Source organism: Miscanthus floridulus, chromosome 18 (genome assembly GCF_019320115.1).
Source record: "Miscanthus floridulus cultivar M001 chromosome 18, ASM1932011v1, whole genome shotgun sequence".
In the NCBI taxonomy this organism is placed as follows: Eukaryota; Viridiplantae; Streptophyta; class Magnoliopsida; order Poales; family Poaceae; genus Miscanthus; species Miscanthus floridulus.
The window spans coordinates 111367655-111390809 of NC_089597.1; the positions used below are offsets into that span (position 1 = coordinate 111367655).

The 23155-nt window shown below is 47.3% G+C and overlaps 1 protein-coding gene across 7 annotated transcripts; it reads left to right on the forward strand.

Annotated features, from left to right (window-relative positions):
- The first annotated feature begins 5711 nt into the window (after positions 1-5711).
- On the forward strand, positions 5712-14042 carry LOC136521454 (uncharacterized). Of its 7 annotated transcripts, XR_010775552.1 has the most exons (10): positions 5714-6150; positions 6727-6846; positions 6972-7018; positions 7587-8670; positions 10572-10632; positions 10734-10831; positions 10939-11029; positions 11588-11635; positions 13297-13397; positions 13474-14039. XR_010775552.1 is itself a non-coding variant. In XM_066515198.1 (9 exons), the coding sequence occupies exons 3-8, from the start codon at positions 7727-7729 to the stop codon at positions 13333-13335; spliced, it is 1281 nt and encodes a 426-aa protein (XP_066371295.1). In that variant the 5' UTR covers positions 5712-6150; positions 6727-6846; positions 7587-7726; the 3' UTR covers positions 13336-13377; positions 13461-14042. The 7 variants fall into 7 exon arrangements, 2 of the variants coding, with proteins under 2 accessions (XP_066371295.1, XP_066371294.1); XM_066515198.1 differs by lacking the exon at positions 6972-7018 and having other exon boundaries at positions 5712-6150; positions 13297-13377; positions 13461-14042; XM_066515197.1 differs by lacking the exon at positions 6972-7018 and having other exon boundaries at positions 5712-6150; positions 13297-13377; positions 13474-14042.
- Positions 14043-23155: the final 9113 nt, after the last annotated feature.

Below are 23155 nucleotides of genomic sequence, written 5' to 3' on the forward strand. Positions count from 1 at the left end.
AAAAGCCAGATTTCTCCCACGGCTAGTTCACAATCTGGATCCCAAAAATCGCAGTCGTTGGGGGACTCTTGCCGCCACACTTTCGCCTTCTCCACCATTGTGGGGGTACGACCCCGGATACCCATGACATACTATATGGGTTGTGCCTCCAGGGGTGGTCCAGCCCACAAGACGAAGCCTTGCGGAGCACGGCGCTGCTCGGCGCGCCCCGCAAGACACCGGGAAGATATCCTAAAGATACGGCGTAATCTGTTAGGATATGTTACGATCCCATGATTCCTGTAACCTGTTATTACTTACCGGTTATCTCCTAGATCTAACTGACTTGTAACTCTACCCTCTAGCTATATAAGGCGGGTAGGAGACTCCCTCAAAACACACGCAATATCATACGATAGCCAATACAAACCAACAGACCACAGGAGTAGGGTATTACGTCGTGCTGACGGTCCGAACCTGTCTAACTCTTGTGTCTCTGTTGTCTTCTTATTCTTAATTACGCGCACCACTACCGATCAATCTACCTTCGTAGGATACCCCTCGAAGGACTGCCGACGATATTCTGTCGACAACCATTGACCACGGACTCCTTGAGCTCGAGGTCGCCACCTCCTCTGATGAGTCCCGGCCTCCCGGGTCACCGAGGTCTTTGCATGCCCCACCGCTGTGCGAGGAAGGGACGAAGGTAGAGTGTAGGAAGGGGGACGGTCGGCGACATGAAGGACTGTGGGAAGAAAGAAGATGGTGGCGGATGAGCGCGGGAGCACGAGTTGTCGGCGGCGTGGACGACGAGCACGAGGTGGACGAGCCCACCGACGGCGCGAAGGATGAGTGTGGGGGGGCCTGCCATCGACGTGGATGACAAGCACGGGGAGGAGGACCCCGACGACGGCGTGGAGGACAAGCACGGGGAGGAGTAGCCTATGGGCGGCGTAGAGGACAACTGCGGGGAGGAAGAAGGGAATGCAAGTGTAGGGCTCGCATGAGGAATTGGTAGGATTTTCATTAACGCTTGCTCGAGGCCGATTCGATGGGTAAACGACGTGGGAGAACCGACTTTTTTCACTAGAAGCGGGGCAAAAGCTATTTTAACTAGAGCCTAGGTGGCCTATGATTGCACTACACCTAGGGCATGGTCGTGGCAAACAGATTTTGAGTTGGATGTGAAGAAAAAATATAAGCTTAATAAACTAGACTCAATCCATCCACTTTATAAGAGAGATGTAATTTTGAAACACCAAATATTATAATTTAAAAATAAAATTGTATGCGTACTTGACATACAAAAGATGTATTAACATTTACAGCTTTTTTTCATCCCTAGACCAAGCCCCAACCTCTTGACCAATAGCTCCTCACCAAGAGCCAAATTGATCTCCACCTATACGCCTTTGACTCCAACGGTCGAATCCACCAGATCCAACGACGCTAAGGGACCAAGCTCATGAGCGCAAACCCCATGAGGTTGTCGTGGTAAAAAAACTCAGTGGTAGTGGGGTGTGACCGGATGAGGCAAACAATGATCCTAGGCATAGCGTAGCATGACGAAAGAGTGTGCGCGAGCAAGAGGTTCGGGTTTGGATCCACTGAGATGGAGGGAAGGTGGAAGAAGAGAAAGTGGGTAGGCGAGATTAGGGAAATCTAGCTTCGCGTGAGTGGTGCAAGAGGCAAACATCTGCTAACGCGAATATGGCGAAAGGAAAGCCATATGACGGTCCTTCTGAGTTCAAAAGGCCTCTGTAGTTCTTCTCTGTCTTTGCTGGACACTTTCGCTTTTTCTTCCTCGAGGTCGTAACATTTGGGTCTAATTTGGAAGTAAGGGGGACAAACCCAGGAATAGAAAGCCTCCCATGTGTAAAATCTAAATAGCTTATCCAAATGACATTCTCATGGATTGCTCACCCAAAGTCTGAGACCTCAAAAGGATTTGAATTTCTAAACTAGCCATTAGAGGGATCCTGTTTCTCTTGAAGGCTTCCTCCATCCCTATCCTTCTTAACGCTAAACAACCGACATTTGGCAATACTTTTCTCCTTGCTGGGTTACTTTCAGAGGTAGTAAGCATCCGTTTCTCTGAACATATAGTTAGATAAACAATATAGTTCACTACTGATACGGGTTCTGGTCATGTATTTCATTTCAAATAAGTGTTCATATCAGATTGTTTTGAAAATAAATCCAACTTGTACTCAGTTTAAAACAATTTCTAAAATGACAAGTTCTCGTCGATGTGGTCCTTCTATTTCTTTTCACATAAAACCATAAAATGATTTTGGAAATAAATCAATTTGTTCCCATTTAAAAAATGTACCACGTGCTCACATAAATGAAATATTTTTGAACTATTTTCACTAAAATGAGCACTATCATTCCATAACTATTTCATGAATATTAGTAGTATTATAAAGTAGCACATAGTCAAATGAAGCTAACATAATTTGGCTCATGATATTAGGAGTCCAAACAAAATTGTTATGCATTCTATACAATTTGCATGTATTAGGCAAATAATGTTAGAAAATACATTGATAAAATTGATTACAAAGAGATAGTAGGGCAACTTAGATCTATCAAAAAATTGATTTTATGATTGTTTCATTTATCATTAATTTACAATATACACATAATTATTCTATTTCTAAAAATTTTGACAAAAAATTAGTCCTTGTTCTTTTACACACAAAAATATTATAAATCTAATTAAGTTGGCCTTACATCAATCGATATAATTTATTTCCCTATAAATTTTACAAAACCTTAATAGCCGAGTATGTATACTCTTAACTTGTATGTTGCGCGTTGAGATTTGACTTAATGGTCAAGTTGGTGCTAAGAGCATCCTTAAGAGTTTTCAAAACTAGAGAAACAAAGTATAGAAGTGATTGTAGTGATTTGCCTTCTACTCCCTCTGTTCCAAATTATAAGTTGCTTTGATTTTTTAGGTTCTTTTTATTTTGCTACGTATCTAGACATATTATTATATTTATATACATAACAAAATGAATATACCAAAAAAAGTCAAAGCGACTTATAATTTGGAACAGAGGGAGTAGCTCTTAGGAGTGAGATATTCAAAATGGTTAGATAAAGCCAAAAAAAATATACTCCCTTCTTTTTTCTATTGACTTAGAAAACTCATTGATTTGCCCATTGTGTTTTTTTAACTATTGGAGATGCTCTAAGATCATCTCTAATGGTTTGGTAAACCCATTCTCAATCTTGTTTATAGCATGATGGTGGAAAACCCAACACTCCAACAGATTCTTAACGTAGTTCCCAATCTATTCACATTTGGGAAAATAAAGACATGCATCGGAACAACCGATACTCCCTATTTGCTTTTGGCATCCATGCGGACAATCGATACTCCTTATTTGAATTTTTTTATTCGGCACTCTCTATTGCCCTCGGCTTCCACTGCAGCCTCCTTCACCTCACTTGGAGGTTCACTGGAATGTGATTTATGGACACTATTTTAGATATAAGATAAGAGTACTTGGAGATAGAGCAGGCAATGGAGATATCCTTTCGAATATTTAGGTGAGTTAGGGTGTTCGAATGATTGACATACTCCAGTGGCCGCCACTTAAGGTAGTGTTTGGTTGGGAGTTAAGGTAGGGTGTGATGGTTCCGTCTCTGATTTCTGGGACGAGGCGGGATGAGGCGGCATTTTCTGTTTGGTCGAGAAGAGACTGAATGATCCTTTTTTTTGTTTTGTTTGAGGGCACCAAAAGTGGAATCTGCTACAGACAGATAGGGCCCACGTGCCGTTTATTTTTTTTTCCTTCCTTTCCTCTATCCCTCCCTTTCCTTTCGGGATTTTTAACTTTTTGACATCCTTACGTATGGCACTCCTTCGTTTGCCAGCTTTGTGTGTGCTCCTACACAATTGCCATCGCAAACAGTAAACCTCCTATATTTTGCCACTTTCGCTGATGTGGCACGCTAAGTGAACATGCCAGCGTGGCAGTGAGCCTGGAAACCTCTATAGCACATGCCAAATGACCTTTTTACCTCTACTACTTCTCTCCTTCCACTCGTTAACGTATGGGCCCTACATGTCAATTTCTTCTTTAACCTCCTGCCATCATCACGCAGCGAGGGAAGGGGAGGAGCTCCAGCCGACCAGGTGTGCAAGGCGTGGTCGTGGGGCTGTAGTGGACGAGCTTGGGCGACGGCTAGTGCTTGGCTGCATTGTGCATGGCCTCGGCAAGACAGCGTGCGTGTGTGACTTGCTTCAGCAGAGTGAGGTGACGGGGCTGCGATGGCATTAGGACAGGGCGAAGGAGAAAACAGCATAGAAGCTGCCACTAAACTCCATCCAGAGCTCAGCGACAGATCGTTGTACTACTACGCCAATAATAATTAATAAGAGCTTGACTTATGGTAAGCTAGCTTGGCCGTGGTGGCGATCGAATGGCGTCACGGCGTCAATTCCAGTCACACACAGCAACGCGGAGAGGAACATGGGTGGGATCCGAGCGTGGTGGGGCGTGCACTACCGGCGATAGGAGGATCGTGGCGTGACTGAGCGTGGGAGGTGCACGGCATGGTTGGCTGCGACTACGAGCAGCGTCGCGAAGGCCAGCTCGTGTGTGACGGCACCATGGAGGCCAGCTCATGTGCGACGGCATAACGGAGGCCGGCACAGAGTGACCGAGGCTGCCCGTAGCGAGACGGCGAGGCCACCCGTCGGCGTGTGCGTGTGGCTCGGCATCGGCGGCGAACAACAAGGACGCCCGTCGGCGTACGTGCGTGCTCGGCATCGGTGAGCAGCTAGGCGACCCATCGACACAGATGTAGAGCGTGCAGCCAGCGACCTTGGCTCGCAGCGCAGGGCGGGGGCCGGAGCTTAGGCGATCCATTGGCGATGGCGCCAGCACGAAGGCGATCCCGTGGCTGTGCGCGTCATCGTGCATGGGCACCATGGCAACCATGAACCTTTGGGAAAATGAAAGGGCCGCCTGCTGAGGCAAGCCAGCTACTCGGCGACGGTGCGGTTCATGGCGGTGGTGGCGATGGGCGCCGCCCAGGACCATCCTATGCGAGCGAGCGAGCGCTAGAGGTGCGTGCGTACATAGGGAGCTGCCATGGCACCACAGAGTAGCGTGCTAGCGCGACGGCGTCAGGCAAGCGGTCACGGACGACAGACGCAGCAGTAGGGCGCGGCAGTGGCAGGCGGCACGTGGACTGGTTGAGCAGCGCGCCAGGAGAGGTCTCCGGTGGTCGGCCAGAGCTAGAGGTCGAAGAAGGTGACATGTGGGTCCCATACGTAAGTGAGTGGAATGAGAGAGCAGCTAGGGCAAATAGGCCCGTTCGTATGTTTGGTAGAGGTTCTTAGGCTCGCGATGGCATGCCTACTTGACGTTCCAGGTTAGGGAAAACGGTAAAAACGTAGGAGATTTAAGCCTTCTTTGGCACGGCTCATCCAAAACGGCTTCACCGGTGAAGCTAAAGCCGGTAAAGCCAGAAAAAATGGTTTTTTTCGGCTTCTAGTTCATTTTAACCCCGGCTTACAAAACGGCTTCACGTTATAGTGCCTCGATTTACACAAAATAGATGAAGCCGAAGCCGGTATAAGCCGTGCAAAGAGGCCCTTAGTGTTTATCACCCTATTCGCTCGTTGGTTTCAGCCAACTCAAACCAGCCAGCCAACAGTATTTTCCTCTCACAACAAACCAACACCAGCTAGCCTAAATCAGCGCAGAAACCAACCAGCGAACATGCCATAATGGCAATTGTGGAGTAGCACGCATAGAACTGGCCAACGAACGAATGGAAAAAAAGGTTAAAAATCCCTTCCCTTTCCACGGACGCATGCAGTAGGCAGGAGCGCAGCTCGATCTTTCCTCGTCCCTACGGACGCGTCCAGGCAGCGGAGTGGGGCTCGGACGCGGAGCTCGCCCGCGAGACGGCGGCGCGCGGCGCGGAGCTTACCCGTGAGATGCGGGGCGCGGCTGGGGCGCGAGCACGCATACAGGCGGCGAGGTGGGGCTCGGCCGCGCGGCGGTGAGGCGGAGCTCGCCTGGGAGGCTGTGAGGTGGGGCTCAGCCGCGCGTTCGCTCGCGCGGCTGCGGGGCGGAGCCCGACCGCGAGGCTCCGGCAAGTCCGGTCCTCTTCTTCCTCATGTCCGGCAACTCCTCAGCTCCGGCAAGTCGCTTCTTCCTGAGCTCCGGCAAGCCCCGCTCCTCTTCTTTCTCGCGCGTTTAGCGCGCTTGCGTCGCTCATCCCACGGGGGATGACCCTGTCCGCCGAATTTGAGGGGACGAGCTCGCCCCCGATTCCCTGTTATATTCGTACCTAGGATGATCTTGACTCTACTCGCCCCAACCAGACACCTGAAAAAGGGGGATTATTTACATATTTAACATCGTTACAATTAAATGTGAGTGATATAAAAAGTATCATATCAATAACTTATATGTCAGTGATATAGTATAAGATGTCATCCGTAATAATAGTAAATATATAAATGTCTTGAAAAAGGGCATCATCCCATCCCCAACCAAACTACCTAACAGGTTCATCGGTATTGGATCTCTAACCACTAGTTTTAGATCTGATAGCCCGTTAACATGTGTTTACACCCACCGAACATGGTTTAGAAAAATGGTTCCACCTGGTATTTATTTTATTTGAAATGGCCAAATTGATACGGAAACCACTTTCTCAGCATCTTCTTTTGCCGTTCACCCAGCGTGCTATCTCACCCTCTCCTGTCTGCAGCAACCGCCGACGCCCAACCTGCTCTCTCACCCTCTCCGTCTGCAGCAACCGCCGCCAGGTGCCCAGATCGGCGTCCCTTCCCGCCATTCGTCGCGTCTTTCGCCGGCGTCGAAGCATCAGGTGTGCTCACCCTTTCTCTTTCGTTCCTGCTGTGCGAAACCGGGACCCAACCCTGACTTAAGCTATTTGTATTCGGATATGCTGAGGGAAATGAACAGTTTGTGCTTCTTCTATTTCAATTACAGATTTAAACAGCCTCATAGGCGTGCCCTATGGCCTAGGGGTGAGAATGGTACGGATATTTCTAGACCTTATCCGAGACCGAATTCGTTTAGAGGGGTTCAGATCTGTCTGTATCCGAGTCTGTATATTTAACATCCGATACTCAAATCGCATATTTATAATGTCGATAACCGTTTGTATTTGATCTGACATATATGATACTATCCATATTCGAATCCGAATCCGAATAGAAATATGAAAACAAATGTAATATCAACGATATCCGTCCATATCCGATCCGTTTACATCCCTACCTATGGGTATAAAATGGGCACTACATTTGTTCTATCAAATGAAGCAATTCACCGTCTTTTTTCAGTTTTGGTCATACTGAACACCTATAGTACCTCAATTGGGGTCTGATTTGATATATCCGAGACCTTATTCAGATGACACTTCGTGAAGTGTTACACAGTTAATGAATGTCAGACTAAATATTCTGTACAATTTCCTTTTGATTTGTTTGTCTCAGATCTTACATACAAATCCTTTCTAAGCCATATATATGATTGGCTACTGGCCTACTGCTTGTTTTAAAGTTTTGATTTTTTTTTTTTTTTTTTGTCTTAATAATACAGCACTGTACCTGCTTCAGTTATAGTTATCTGATATCTACCCTTGGCCAAGGCAAGCTACCTATTGTGCCTACGATTTTTGTTAGGAGCTGTAATAGTTCAGTTTTTGGTGGGAGCAGTCACAGTTGTTCTCAACTGAAGACATGGCTTTAAAATCTAGTAGATGCTCAGATGAAAGCTATATAGAACCTGTCCTATGCTGGAAGAAGGAATTCAGATCTTCTGTGATTAAAATTGTTGATTCGTCCTTGAACTCGAGTTTGATGCCTGTCGACAGTATTTGTTCAATTCCTGCTTCAGAAGATGGTTTCCATCTGAATAAACGAAGGAAGATGGATGAGGAATGTGATCACCTTCTGACAAATGGAAATATGAGAGATGGTAGTACGACAAACTTCACAACCACTGGATATATCTCATCTCCAGAGCACAACACGGATGGCCAATCATTTATGGTTAATTCAAGTGCAGAATTTTCAGCAGGATCACGTTCTAATGTCAATGTCAATACTGGCCAGCCATCATCCTCATCAAGTGCACCATCTTATTTCAGTCAGAGTATTAAAGATGCTTGGGAGTGTTCATTGCCTGATACAAATACTGCAACTGCAAAACCAGCAACAGAGTTAACATCAGCGAGGGACCTTTGCATCTCCATCCTTAAAAGAAAAATATGTCCCGCTAAAGACTCAGAACTAAGCAGAACATCAAGTACTATAGACCGTGATGATAATCTAAACAGTCCTTTATTTGAATGCATGAAATGCGGGTTGATGGAAGATCCATCCAAAATGTTAATTTGTGATTGTTGTGAAGGAGCATTTCATTTATTGTGTTGCAATCCACGTGTCAAGAAAATACCAGAGGAAGAGTGGTATTGTCTGGCCTGTAAAAAAAAGAAACCTAAGAGCCAACGTGGAAAGTTGACAAATACCAAAGTTAAATCATCCAAGGACATTGAAAGACCTCGTCGAGGTCTTGGTCCTATTCGAGATATGTTAGTGGATTCTGAATCATATGAAAGTGACGTGAGGATTGGTAGTAAGTTTCAAGCAGAAGTTCCAGAATGGTCTGGTCCTATTTCCAGGTATGCTCACTTACTCTTGATGAAGTTACTTTAAGATTTATTTTTAATGCAATTAATGCGATAGGAGAGGCAACTTCAACTTAACTAACAATTTCTATTCATGAAAAATGGTAATTTATTTTTGGTTAAAGTCCACTTTTAACCTTCATCTTGCATGACAATCCGATTTGCAACCTTGAACTACGAAACCGGGTATGCTCTCCAATTGTTGAAACCGTACAAATTTGGTGTTTTCAAAAAGTCATAAAAATCTGGTTTATCTGCGAAAATTCATAACTAATTTTATCTTAAATTAGAAAAACATGAAACTAGCACCGATCATTTTTATAAAAATGTTATCTATCTGTTGGTACTCTACTTGGAGTTATTTGTTTCTTGTTTATTCATATTCTTAGTGTTTCATTGCCATTAGTCACACCTGTTTACTTTATGTTGATTGCATGATGTTTAAGGCACTACCTTTTTTGAAACCTATAACTTAGTCAGGCAATCAACAAAAAAGTAAAGCACTAGCCATGCAATGCCTAAATAGGATCTATACATATGGTGGAGCATGACATTTGTGAGGTTGGTGTCGTCTTCTACATCTTTCTATGTACTCCCTCTATCGTGTAATATAATGCATTTCAAAAATTTTAAGACAACTTAAGGGAATACTCAAATGACGTATGTACCCATGGATTGAACCCAATTAAGGTCTTTATCCTCAAATTATGTGTAACCAACTTTGCCAAATCTGAGCATGGGCACCATATAGAGTGCCTTATAGTACAAATTTTAGAAGGTATAATGCAATGTAACAGAGGAACTACTCATAGTATGTTAGATCCTCTTGGTCGATCTTCAGGTGTGATACAACGCAAATGATAATTTAGGGCCTGTTTGGGACTACTCTGCTCTATGTTTTTTTAGCCCCGCTCCACTCCAGGAAAAAGATGGAGTTGTGACAGCATCTGGGTCTGCTCCATGAACTCCACAGTGAAGTAGCTCCACAAAAACCTGGAGTTTGTGGAGCACCACTTTAGGTGCTCTCACAACTTCACCTTTTTTCTTGGAGCAGAGTTGTGTGGTGCTGAGCCTGTTTGGCTAAAAAACGTGGAGCGGAGCTGAAAAATGTGGAGTGGAGCCCCTGGTCCAGAAATTTCAGTTTTTTATGGAGCTGCTCCTTCAAATAAATAATGGGCACTACTATGAACAGTAAAACAATCGGAATAGAACAACTCTAAATAGATTACAGATAGATAGATAATATTTTTAGGAAAAAATGGTAATTGTTTCTTTATTTAAAGTAAATTAGTTATCAACTTTTAGAGATTTAACCAATTTATTATTATTTTTGAAATATAGAAAACCACCTCCGGAACCAGCTAGAGGACTAAATTTGCCCGGTTTAATAGATGGGATAAATCTTGTACTGTCCTATACCGTTTATCGCTTTTATCCCGACCGTTTCCATATTTATGGGAAAAAACAGTAACGGGATGGGATTGACCAGGACTGGGACTGGAAACGAGATAGAGGATTTCCCGCCCGTATTTGCAGGATACTATTTTTTACAAGGATGATCCTTTATTCATCCTGTTTACATGCATATTCTTTGTTGCAACTTGGTATATTATGAAAAAAAAATCAACCCCTTGGGGACAGACCTTCCCTGTGGTTTTGCCTTAAGAAAAGGATCTCAACAAGGGTCGAGAAAAAGGGATCGCAGGGTGTAGGCTGGACCGCCCAGGAACACGTTGAAAGCAACATAACTCAGCGAGTTGCTTTTTTCTAGAGGGGTCTTGAACCCTGGTTGGTGGCGTCATAACTGGATGCAAAATCACCACAATAGCGGTGTGTTCTCAACTTTGATATTATCAAATACAGTCTCTAATGTTAATGCCACATTCTTTGTGCAGTAGAGAAGATCAGTTTGCTGAGCCCACTGAACTTGATCCTAGTAAAACGACAATGCTGGGTGTATGTCTCAGTCCACTTTGAACCTGATAAATGATAATTGACAACAAATTCCTTAATGCTTATTATCAGGCACCCTTCCTGACCCTATGTTGCATTTTCAGTGCTTAGAACAGTTTGAGGATAAGAAAACCACTATCGGTAACTGGATCCAGTGCCGGGAAGTTCTAGACACAGGAGTTGTTTGTGGCAAATGGCGGAGGTAAATACTCCATTCCAAATTGCTGTTTTTCTCATATCTATATGTTTGTGTTAACATATAGCATTAATATGTTTATATGCCTTTTTTACTGCATGGACCTTTTGCAGGGCGCCATTGTTTGTTGTTCAATCAAACGACTGGGACTGTTCATGTTCAGTTGTTTGGGATCCTTTCCATGCTGATTGTGCTGTTCCGCAGGTACATTCTGTTAATACTTTCCTTTGATTTGGTTGTATTTTTTTATGTGGCCTTGTGAGAAAGAGCTGTTTGTCTTATGTGATCATCAAACTGCATTAGGATTAGGGCAAGCTATTCATGACTGATGGTACCTTGTGTGGTTGGTTATGTCTATATTATTATTTTCGCTGTTGGTATCCCTTCTTTGGATCTTTGGATGTTTTATTCATGTGCAAGTGCAATTGTATTTCCACGACACCTATTTGAAAAATTAAAATAACTCTTGAATCTATGGAAGAAGTGATAACACCATCATTGCTACCTTGCATTGTTTGTACCATATTAAGGGCCTGTTTGGCCTGGCTCTCCCTGGCTCCGGCTCCGGCTCCAGCACTGTAGCTCTGCTGCTCCTAGGCAAAATACCGGAGGAGCTGGAGCCCTTTTCATGCCGGCACAGTAGCGCACAGTCCATATGGAGCCGGAGCCCTACGGGGCGGAGCCGTGCCAAAGACGCTCTAAGTAACTAAAACTATTATTTTTTTTGAGAAGCTGATTTCTCGATTATCTTTTCCATTGTAGGAATTGGAGACCGCTGAAGTTCGCGAGCAACTGAAGTACATAAATAAGGTATGTTCATTGTGATCTTGGAAGTGGTTATGATGGGCACTTTCTTTGCATCACATGCAAGCTAGGGCTTTGGCCCAGCATTTGAACATGACAAACAGGGAACTGACTACATTTTTCTTCCTATTTTTGACCTGATAAACTAATGTGATGTGCTTTCTGCAATAAAAATTGAACGCTTCCTATTTATGGAAATGTTTCTTTTTGTGATACCTCACAACATATGAGGACCGTGACCATTGGTTGGTAAAACTTCTATGAATATAGTATAGAAGCTTTTTCTTATCACAGACATTAGTATCACTTAAATCTAGTTACTCTAGATTTTTTTTACATTAGTGAAGTTTGGATATTTTTTATGTCTAAATTTTCTCTTTAGTAATGTCATGTAACAAATCAAAATTCGCATCTAGAAATATTTGTTTACACATGAAGTTTGGAAGTTTTTAAATGAAGCTGTCTAAATTTTCTCTTTAAAGTAGTGCCATATGACAAAATTAAAATTCGAAAGTGGTTTAACCCAACCAGATCATATGTCCACAGAGGCAAATGATCTGACACCATTCAATCCTGGTTGGTCAAATACATCTAATCCTGTGCTACTATGTGTTTTTGATGGTCTTAACCACTTACCTGAGCTCAACATATTTTCATAAGAAAAAGAAAAAGAAAAGGCTGCAGTCCAGGAATTATCTGTTCTTGTGCAGTGACTGAAGTTCAATCAGTTGCATGAAAGTGATATCTAGGAGTAAGCATTTATTTCAGTTTTAAGTGCTTATCATGAAGGAGTTCAATGACTATCTACGTGAAGAGAAATTGAACTCCGTGTGACCGTGTCCCCTGTAAGGAAAAAGAAAACTGAAGTATAGGGCCTTATGTGAGGTTGCCTGATCTCTGTATCCCTGGGCTTCATGTGCTCATCAGTCCTACCTATTAGGACCCTGAATACACTTTAGATTTTGCCATGTATTCTCTTTGAAACTGTTGGAAACAAAATCTCTTTGTTTCCTACAGACACAAGCTTGCACTATATTTTTTCTCAAACGACGCAGGAGATCTGCGTGTCATTTCATTAAGATAGAAGAATACAAGACGAGCTGGATTTAGAAAGAAACCTAGCTTGCCAAAGAAAACACCACCACACCCACCCACCCCAACCAAAAAGGAAAGGGTGGGGGTAGTTCTATACATGACCAGCTTGCACTATGTTGATCTTATAGCTTAACACTACAAGCTTTCACACCTTGCTTGATCTTCACAACTAAGCTCTCCTATCACACATACACACTACATCTTCACAACCAAACCAAAGCTATCTCCTCTAATTCAAACTCACTTCTACACAGGAGGGTTGCTGCCCCTTTTATAGGGTTTTCAGGTCGGTTGCTACACAAACCGATCTAATAGAGCACAGTTCACATTCCCCTACTTGCTAGCTAAGTAACCTATTGTTACAGCTACAAGTAAAAAACAATTTTGCTCCATTTTCACCCCAGCAGCTTTTCCTGCGGTGTTAAACTTCAATTAACACTAATGCTACTAACTTCATGCATATCTCATCTAGAAATGCCTATACTTTATGATTAACACTAATATGCCTATATAACAAGATTAGTCCTAACAGAAACCGGTTTAATTGACTTTTTTTTTTTTTATCTTTGTAGCTGAAGAGTCGTCTAGGTGACAGCAATCAGAAACGCTGAAAAATGTGCACCCATCCTCAGATGTGAGCTGTGCATGTGAAGGTATCATTTAAGTCTAGGAGGTAATAAAATTTCTTAATTTCTATCCTACTCCTGTGAGGTGTTTTGCTTGCTTTTAATACCAGGTTTTGCCTACAGACTAGATGAGGAAGCATTTTTTTCCAAATAGGGAACTGCTGTCCTGCACCAGTGCTGTCACAGATCGGCGTCGATACCATGGGTCATTTTTTTCTCGGATGAAGAGATGAAATCCGTGTCTATGCATGGCAACTTGACACATAAAAATGCTCCTTCCAACACCCAACATACAATATACGAGTTTTGGTGTCTTCTTGTCATCTTGTGTAAACAAAAGAAAGGAAAGGCCTTTTAAAAACATAAGCCATAGCAAAAGCAAAGAACAAGAAGAGTAAAATACTCGATGCTGCTGGAGAAAACTCGGTGAGATGGAAACGGAAAGGTTTTCGTGTTTGGAAGAACAGGGACCCCAAGGCTGTATGTTTTATCATGCAACCATGAAACGCCGATCGATTTTGTTATTATGCGGTGTAAACTGGGGTGTGTGTCAGTGTGTTTACAGTTTTGTCACCTTCGCTGCAAGAATTTTGATCACTGAAGAATGGATCACAATGTTATAGTTGTTTAATTTCTTTTACAAAAAGCTGAATCACAATGTATAGTTGTTGCTAGCTCGAGTAAAATAGCCGTGGTTCAATGTTCAGTGGCCTCTGGAGGGATTAACGAGCATACATACCATACGCACACGAAACGTGCATGTCACGGTGTTTGGCGTGCCTGTCCTGTCCCGTAGCGGTGCTCTCCGATCCGATCCCGGCCTGCAGCCGCGGTCTCCGGGGCTCGGCGGATAGTTCTGCTCCGGAGTCGTGTCATCACGATCACGATGGGACCGTGCGGCTGGGCTGGCGCCGCCAGTACCTTCACGCCGCGCGCCCTCTCGCTCGTGAAAAACGCGCATCGGGACGCCGGCACGAACGGTCGAACGCGCACGCCTTTGTGTGCATCTCTGTATGACCAAATTTTTTACTTTTTACTTTTTTTTTTCGAAAGTTTCTCGTAAATAGACTCCTGGAGGAAAGATTTTAGAATATGGACTCTTAGCTCAGCGCTATCGATGTTGGCACCGTGTCCCTGGCGCCGAGGTCTTGGGCTCGACGCAGACGTGACGCTGACGTAGCAGGCAGCTCGGCGCCGGTCACTCTGGCGCCGAGCTCAGCGCCGTAGATGCTGGCGCCGAGTTCGGCGCCGTTGACGCTGGCGCCGAGCATGTAGTTCCAGGCCTTGAGCGCCGTGCAGACCTCAGGCTACAGCAGAAAAAAGAATGAATCTGAGTGTGCACACCACCTCCGCTCGTTGGCTGGGTAGCCAAAGAGGACGAGAAGTCAGAAACAAATCCTAACTGTCAGTGGCCAACCCTCGAGCTAGAATCGAGAGCGGAGTGACCAGCCTCAACCTCACCGGCCGCCCGCCACCGGCTAGCACCACTACTTGGGACGTGGCTTGTGAGAAGAGCAAGCACACACATACGGAGTAGGCACAGCGAGAGATGAGGTTTTTAATGACGCCAAGACTACTACATACCGACCGGTCGGCCTGCGTGCCTATTTGTTCCGTCCGACAAGTGCGCAGAGCTTTGGGTTCCCTCGACGCCAACGCCACCATGGCACCATCCAAGATTCCAATCCAAAGGGAAAGGGCAATAGATTGCATTGAATTGTGAAACCTCTCTGCATCGTCTACTTGTCTGCTTTAGGACACCAGCGATGATGATGTGAAGCTGCTGCATCGGTTGAGGAGGGACACGTATGCTTGGAGTTTTTCTTTTCTAAAAAGAAATGCTAGGCAGAGATCGAAAGCGGCCAGGTCGTCGAATCCCATCATGGAAGTAGTTGCATCATCGAGGGACATGCAGTCTTGGAGCTTTTTCTTTTCTTGAGGCCTTGTTTGGTTAAAGTTTTAGGTGTTACATGTTGTATGGGATGTTTAGATATTGATAAAAAAAGCAAATTACAGAATCCATTAATAAACCACGAGACGAATTTATTAAGCCTAATTAATCCATCATTGGCACGTGTGTACTGTAGCACTTTATTGTCAAATCATAGACTAATTAGGCTTCAAAGATTCGTCTCGCAAAGTAGTCGTAATCTGTGCAATTAATTATTTTTTAGTCTATATTTAATACTTCATTAATGTGTCCAACGTTCGATACGATAGAATATAAATAGTTAGGAGATAGAACTAAACAAGGCCTAGAAAGAAAAGCTTGGAGTCGATTCCTGGGGCAGAGATAGAAAGCGCCAAGTCGTCAAATCCCATCAACCGCAGATTAAAGAGAGATGCGCGAGTTTTCTAATCCATGGCGTATGATGCGGCCGTCCCATACATGCAATGCACCGGCGGCCTCGTCACCACACATGCACTGCGTTTTCCACCGCTGCAATATGCATTGGATACCTAGGGCGTAGTACTGTTGGTTTAGCAAAGGCTGGCACTCGTACAGGATAGGGTGAAGGCAGTGGTCCGCTCAGGGGTCATTTCAACTTTAAAGACAGTGGTCAGTGTTCATTTCAAGGCTGGATCTGCACTCCACGTTGCACGGCGCTCAAGGCCTGGAACTGCATGCTCGGCGCCAGCGTCTACGGCGCCGAGCTCGGCGCCAGAGTGACTGGCGCCGAGCTGCCTGCCACATCAGCGTCACATCTGCGTCAAGCTCAAGACCTCGGCACCAGGGACACTGGCGTCGAGACGTGTTAGCTCGGCGCCAGCATCGATGGTGCCGAGCTAAGGGTCCATATTCTGAAATCTTTCCTCCAGGGGTCTATTTATGAGAAACTTTCAAAAAAGGGCTAAAAGTAAAAAATTCAGTCTATATGATGACTAGGGTGTCTAGACACCAGACGTTGTGTGACTTCATGTCCACATATTCATAAATATCTGATACTTCCACGTCATCTAAAAAAATCCCTACTCCGCAAGCTGCTAGCTGCAAACGGCACACACGTTTCGCTCTCCTCCATGGCCGCACCCCAGCCTTCAATCAAGGTCGGTGCCCCCGGCGACTCGCCATGGCCCACCGCCGCTCTCCTCTTCTCCTCCATGGCCGCACCCCAGCCTTCATTCACTCCCTTGCCTCCTGCACCTCACCGTGGCCCTCGCCACCACCATGACCTTCGTCTAGCTCCGCTTTTCCTCACTATCGTGACCACGGCATCCGCTGCCACGCGGCTGCTCTCCAAGCTCCCTAAGTCTGTGGTGTTGCTCATATCCTCGGATGGCTTTCGCTTCGGGTATCAGTACAAGGACCCTCTCCCGCACATCTGCCTCCTCATCGTAGGCACCTACATCCTCCTCATCACCTCCTCCCATGACTAGAGACGGCAAGGACGTTGTGGACGTGCCGTACTTCGCGACCACCTCGAGGCTTGCCAGACATGGTGGTCGTCGTCTACTAGAGTGTCGCGGCAGACATGTTGCAAGCGTATGTTTCAAGTGTTTCAGAGGCTTCATATGCATGTTGCTAGTATTTCATGTGGATGTTGCAAAAGTAGATCGAGATGCTGCATACGTTGCAATGGCTATACACGTATGTTGCAAGTGTCTGTTCCAAATGTTTCATCTATTTTTTAGATGTAAGTTGCAAATGTGTTTATTTGGATGTTGCATATGTTTCACACATATGTTGCAAGTATTTTATTTAGATGTTGCACATGCATTTGCAATGACTTTCAAGTGTTTTCAGGTGTTTTTGTAAGTATTTTAGACGCATTGTCGGGAACCAATATTAGGGTACCCGAAGAGGAGGAGCTAATGACCATCAACATTGATTCATCCGCGCGATCAAGAGCGCGACTACACCGCTTGTCGGGTCACTTCTCATCCGGCCACCGAGACCATGGGCCCTGCCTCATCTCACCCTCGAGGGTTGGCTCTGCCTCGGTGGGTGCTGTGGCCATGGGCCCTGTCTCGCCTGACCCCCGAGGGTTGACTCTGCCTCAGGCTGACTCCTGAGGCCAGCTCCACCTCGCCCGACGTCTCCGCCTTGCCCGATGTTCGAGGGTTGGCTCTGCCTCGCCCCATGTTCGAGGGCCGGCTCCACCTCGCTCGACGTTCAAGGGCCAGCTCTGCCTCACTCGACGTCTACGCGTGACTCCTTCATAACGACGTGCATAGATAAGGCAGGGCACTCAAGTCAACCGTAATACTAAGGACCGTACCCTGCACGCCTGTAGGAAAGTACCGTCAGGATATGACAAGAAGGGCGCTTTGCGACCTTCCAGGCATGTCAGAACCCAAAAGAGTGTTGTAGGTGCCAATATTTGCCTTACAGTGTTGTGGGCACCATCATTTGCCCTCGGGCATGGATCCTGACGGAAGCTCACGACAACCACTATGGTCCAGGAGGAAACTCGCATCACCTACAGTAACGGACGTGCGGTCACTGCACCGTCTACTCCCTGTATGGCTACGGATCAGCACCCTGGTCCACCGCGCCGCCCGTTGAGGTAGGATGGGACTTGACAACTTGCTGACTATGCCAGGACATGGCATCATCAGCGAACATACACTCAACGCAGCCCTATCAGGGTCAGCAGACATGCGCCCGGCGTGGGGCTATCCCGGCCACCGCCTGCCATGTTAGTGGGGCCCGCACAGAGGAAAAGTAAGATCCGGCATCCTTGAAGGACCTCCTTTGCCTTTGATTTTTTTTCTTTTTCTCCCATCTGTAATCCCTGCTCTCCATTGGCCTATAAAAGGGAAAGCAGGGCACCCCACTAAGGGGATCGATTAAACAAATCACGCATCACATCACGCACAGCTGAGCAACAACCAAGCTCTCAGCACCCATTCGACCTTTCCATCAGAGACTTGGGACCTGTCCCTCTCTCACCCATCTGTAACCCCTACTATAAACTTTTTAGTGCTAATAACACGAGCAGCAGCCACGAACTGGACGTAGGGACATTCTGCCTGAACCAATATAAACCTTGTGTCTTTTTAGCACACCATCTGGGCCAAATGTGCAATAACACAAATTTACTCGTTGGTGTTTACTCAAAACACCGACGGTTGGTGGGCCAGGTAGGGGCCTTTGCGTGTCCCGACATTAAATCAGGCCACGGATGGCTAGTCATGGTATCAGCTGCGTCCTAGGTGCACACATGCGGTTCGGGGACCTGGACTTCATCATCACAGTGGGAGGAGAGTTGGCATTGGCTCACGCCGCCATCCAACCTCTCCCCTCCATCGGCCTCCACACAGTTGACGAGGTGGTTGAGGAGCAGCAGCTGCATGCACCAGGGGCCCGCACCCCCGAAAACAACTGGCTCCTCGACTATGGGAGACTTGAGCGCCAGCTCGGCGTCTCCCTGGGACCCTAGCCATCACGAGAGGACCTACGCCACCTGACCTTCTCTTACGCCAACGACATGGCATGGCTCGTTAGAGGCGAACCCCTCTCTCCGGAACACCTCATCTAGAGCACCCCGACAGTGCCCCCGTTCGGTCTCCGCAACGCCACAGAGACCGTTAGCCACCTTGTGGCGCAACGCATGATTCCACCTCCCACGAACAACAAATTCATGGGGATGATCAGGCATGGCATGGAATCTTTCCACGACCTCCTCGTAGAGGAGCCAGAGTCGCCCTCTGGCTCTGACTCTAGCAGGGGAGTCATCACCCCTCTCGCGAATGCTTCATGATAGGTACCCTTGAGGGACACGTTGAAAGCATCCACGAGGAGGAGGCTACACCAACAAACGACCTCGACGGTGAGGCCAGGGGGAGATAGAAGCCCCACCATGCATGCGGGTGGAGCAGCTGAAAGCCCAAAACCAAGAGCTCAAGGAAGCGCGACTCCAGCTCGAGCAGGAGCACGTGGAGCTCGATCGAGAGATCAAGCACCATGGAGACAGCGGGCGCGCAAGCGCCATGGCCCGCGATGTAATCTAGAGGATCATCGCGGATGATAAAACTCTCCCTTGTTTTGTCTAGGCGAGCCAAAACATCATCGCCACGGCAGCCTTGATCCATGGCCTTCTAGAGGTTGCGATGCCCAAGGATCGTTAGGCCCACCGCAAGATTCGCATGCTGCTCGAGCGTGCAGCGGCACAGCAGGCCAAGAGCTCGTTGTCTCGACGACGCGAGCTCAATGCCTACCAGCGCACGCTCTTAGAGCATCCTGGTAGGGACACATCGGTCCACCAGGCGCCACAAGGCGATGGGCAGCATGCCGCGGTCCCGGTGCATCAGCGTCTTGGCTGCAACCATGACACACACAACACCCTCGATGCTCGCAGGCATACCCATGATGATTCGAGAGAGGGAGCTAGCCATGGCTATCACCCTCGCCATGGCGGACGCTACGATAGTGGCGAGGACTGAGGCCTAGGCCCTGGCCTGTCGGGGCCTCAGGCATTCGGTCGACACATCCTCAACGCTGCCTTCCCGCCAAGGTACTAACCACCAACCAACATCCCAAAGTACTCTGGGGAAACGAACCCCAGACTATGACTCGAGGATTATCGGCTTGCCTACCAAGCCAGTGGTGTAAAAAATTACAATTTTATTATCCACAACCTTCCATTGTTCTTGGCTGATTCGGCACGAACATGGTTGGAACACCTACCGTCCAATAGAATTCAGAGTTGGGCGGACCTAAAGGAGATCTTCGTGGGGAACTTCCAGGGCACATACAAGCACCCTGGAAACCCATGGGACCTCAAGAACTGCCGATAGAAGGTTGAAGAAACCCTCCATGGGTACATTCGGCACTTCTCCCAGCAATGCAATGAGCTCCCTAATGTCACCGACACCAATGTTATAGGAGCTTTCCTGTCCGAGACCACCTATGAGTCCCTGGTTCACAAGCTGGGATGCAAGGGCCCATGAACCACCAAGGAACTCCTCGACATCGCCACCAGCCATGCCTCGGGCGAAGAAGCAGTCGGAGCGATCTTCGACCGCCTCAAGGGCAAGGTGAGGTGGGATGAGGATGCTGGCAAAGGCACCTCCAATCATTCTACCAAGAAGAAGAAAAAGCAATAGCATGAGGGCTTGCTTATGGCCACCGCTGACCATAGGGGTAGTCGAAAGCCCACGGAGGGCACTCTGAACCACTTTGAAAAACTACTCGAGGGCCTATGCCTGAACCATGCCTACCTCGTCAAGCACCTGTACAAGGACTGTGGCCTCATGAAGCGGTTCTTGTCCAGAGGCTCCAACAAAGGGGAGCATGGGAAGGACTTTGACCCTACCACGGACAACACCGAGGGGAAGGACGGTAGCTTTCCAACACCAGATGGCTGCCTCATGATCTTCAGAGGATCGATAGCCTATGACTCCAAGCGCCGCTAGAAGGTCGCACGCCGCGAGGTCTATACGACCAAACTGGCCACACCTACCTTCCTCCGGTGGTCAGAGTCCACCATAACCTTTGATCGGACCGACCACCCAAAGAGCGTCCCACAACCGGGGAGATATCCGCTCGTGGTCGACCTGATCGTCGGTACGAAGTGCCTCACCAAGGTACTGATGGATGGGGACAGCGGCCTCAACATCATGTACGCCAAGACGCTCGACGCCATGGGCCTCGACCGAGCGTGCATCCGGCCAACTGGAGCAGCTTTCCACGGCGTCATGCCTAGAAAGCAAGCTATGCCACTTGGGCAGATTTATCTACCCGTCACCTTTGGGGGTCCGTCCAACAATAGGATGGAGACCCTCACCTTTGAAGTGGTTGGGTTCTATGAAACCTACCATGCCATCCTGGGACGACCATGCTATGCAAAGTTCATGGCCGTCCCCAACTACACCTACCTCAAGCTGAAGATGCCAGGCCTAGACGGGGTCATCACCGTCGACACCTCCTTTCAGCGTGCCTACAAGTGCGAAGTTGAGTGTTGCGATCATGCTGCAGCAATCGTCGCCTCCGTAGAGCTCATGGCCCTTAGGAAGGAGGTTGCCGAAGGAGCACCTGACCCCAAGCGGTCGACCTAGTCCTTCGAGCTAGTAGAGGGCTCCAAGGAGGTCCTTGTAGACCCTAGGAGCACCAAGGGCAAAATGGTGCGCATTGGTACCATGCTTTCCTCCAAATAGGAAAGCGCTCGTCAGCTTCCTCCATGCCAACAGAGACATCTTTGCGTGGAAACCCTCAGATATGCCAGGCATTCCGAGGGAAGTCACTAAGCATGCCTTGAAGATCCACCCAGGCTCCAAGCCAACGAAACAACGCTTGCATCGCTTCGACGAGGGAAAACATAGGACCATCGGCGAGGAGATCGCAAAGCTTTTGGCGGCCGGATTCATCAAGGAAGTGTACCACCTAGAGTGGTTAGCCAATCCTGTTCTTGTATAAAAGAAGAGTGGAAAATGGAGGATGTGTGTTGACTATACGGGTCTCAACAAAGCATGCCCAAAGGATCCATTTCCTTTGCCACGCATAGACCAAATAGTTGACTCTATCTCGGGGTGCGAAACCCTCTGCTTGCTTGATGCATACTCCGGATACCATCAAATCACGATGAAAGAGTCCGACCAGCTCACGACATCTTTCATCACCCCCTTTGGATCGTTTTGCTATGTCACCATGCCATTCGGTCTGAAGAACGATGGGGCTACATACCAGCGTTGTATGCTCAAGTGTTTTCTAGACCTTATCGGGTGGACCGTTGAGGCCTACGTTAATGACACCATGGTCAAGTCCAAACAAGCTGACCACCTCATAGTCGATCTTGAGCAGGCCTTTGCAAAACTCTGAGCAAATGGCATCAAACTCAATCCTGAGAAGTGCATTTTTGGGGTCCCGAGGGGCATGCTGCTTTGTTTCATCGTCTTCAAGCATGGCATCGAAGCAAACTCGAAGAAGATCTCAGCCATCACAAGAATGGGCCTGATTCAGAATATAAAGGGAGTACGGCGAGTTACAAGGTGCCTCGCCGCGCTTAGCCGCTTCATCTCGCGCCTCGGCGAACATGGTCTCCCCCTTTATCGACTTCTGAAGAAGACCGACCACTTCGAATGGACATCCAAGGACTAGGAGGCACTTGACATGGTCAAGCTACTTTTGATGAGGGCCCCGATCCTAGTTCCTCCTACCGATGGAGAACCCCTTCTGCTCTACATTGCGGTCACCACGCAAGTGGTCAGTGCCACCCTAGTAGTGGAGCGGGAAGAAGAGGGGCATGCCCTCAAAGTACAGCGCCCTGTGTACTTCATCAATGAGGTCCCATCTGACTCAAAGACCTGCTATCCTCAAATTCAGAAGCTCTTGTACGCTGTCCTCATCACCAAGAGGAAACTACGCCACTACTTCAAGTCACATCTGGTGATAGTCGTGACATCCTTCCCCCTTGGCAAGGTCACCCAAAACTAGGATGCCACGGGAAGAACCATGAAATGGGCACTCGAGCTAATGGGATAGGGCATTGCGTATGCCTCTCGGACAGCCATCAAGTCTTAGGTGTTGGCTGATTTCATCACGGAATGGACCGAGGTTCAAATGCCACTAGCGGTCGTCGATCAAGAGTACTGGATGATGTACTTCAATGGGTCACTGATGAAGAAGGGCGCTGGCATGGGGCTGGTCTTCGTGTCGCCCCTCGGGGTACGCATGAGGTACATGGTCCATATCTATTTCCCCTCCTCTAACAATGTGGCCAAATATGAGGCGCTCATCAATGGCTATGCATTGCCATCGAGTTGGGCATCCGACGCCTCGATGTTCGAGGAGATTCCCAGCTGGTTGTTGACCAAGTCATGAAAGAGTCAAGCTACCATGACGCCAAGATGGCCACATACTGTC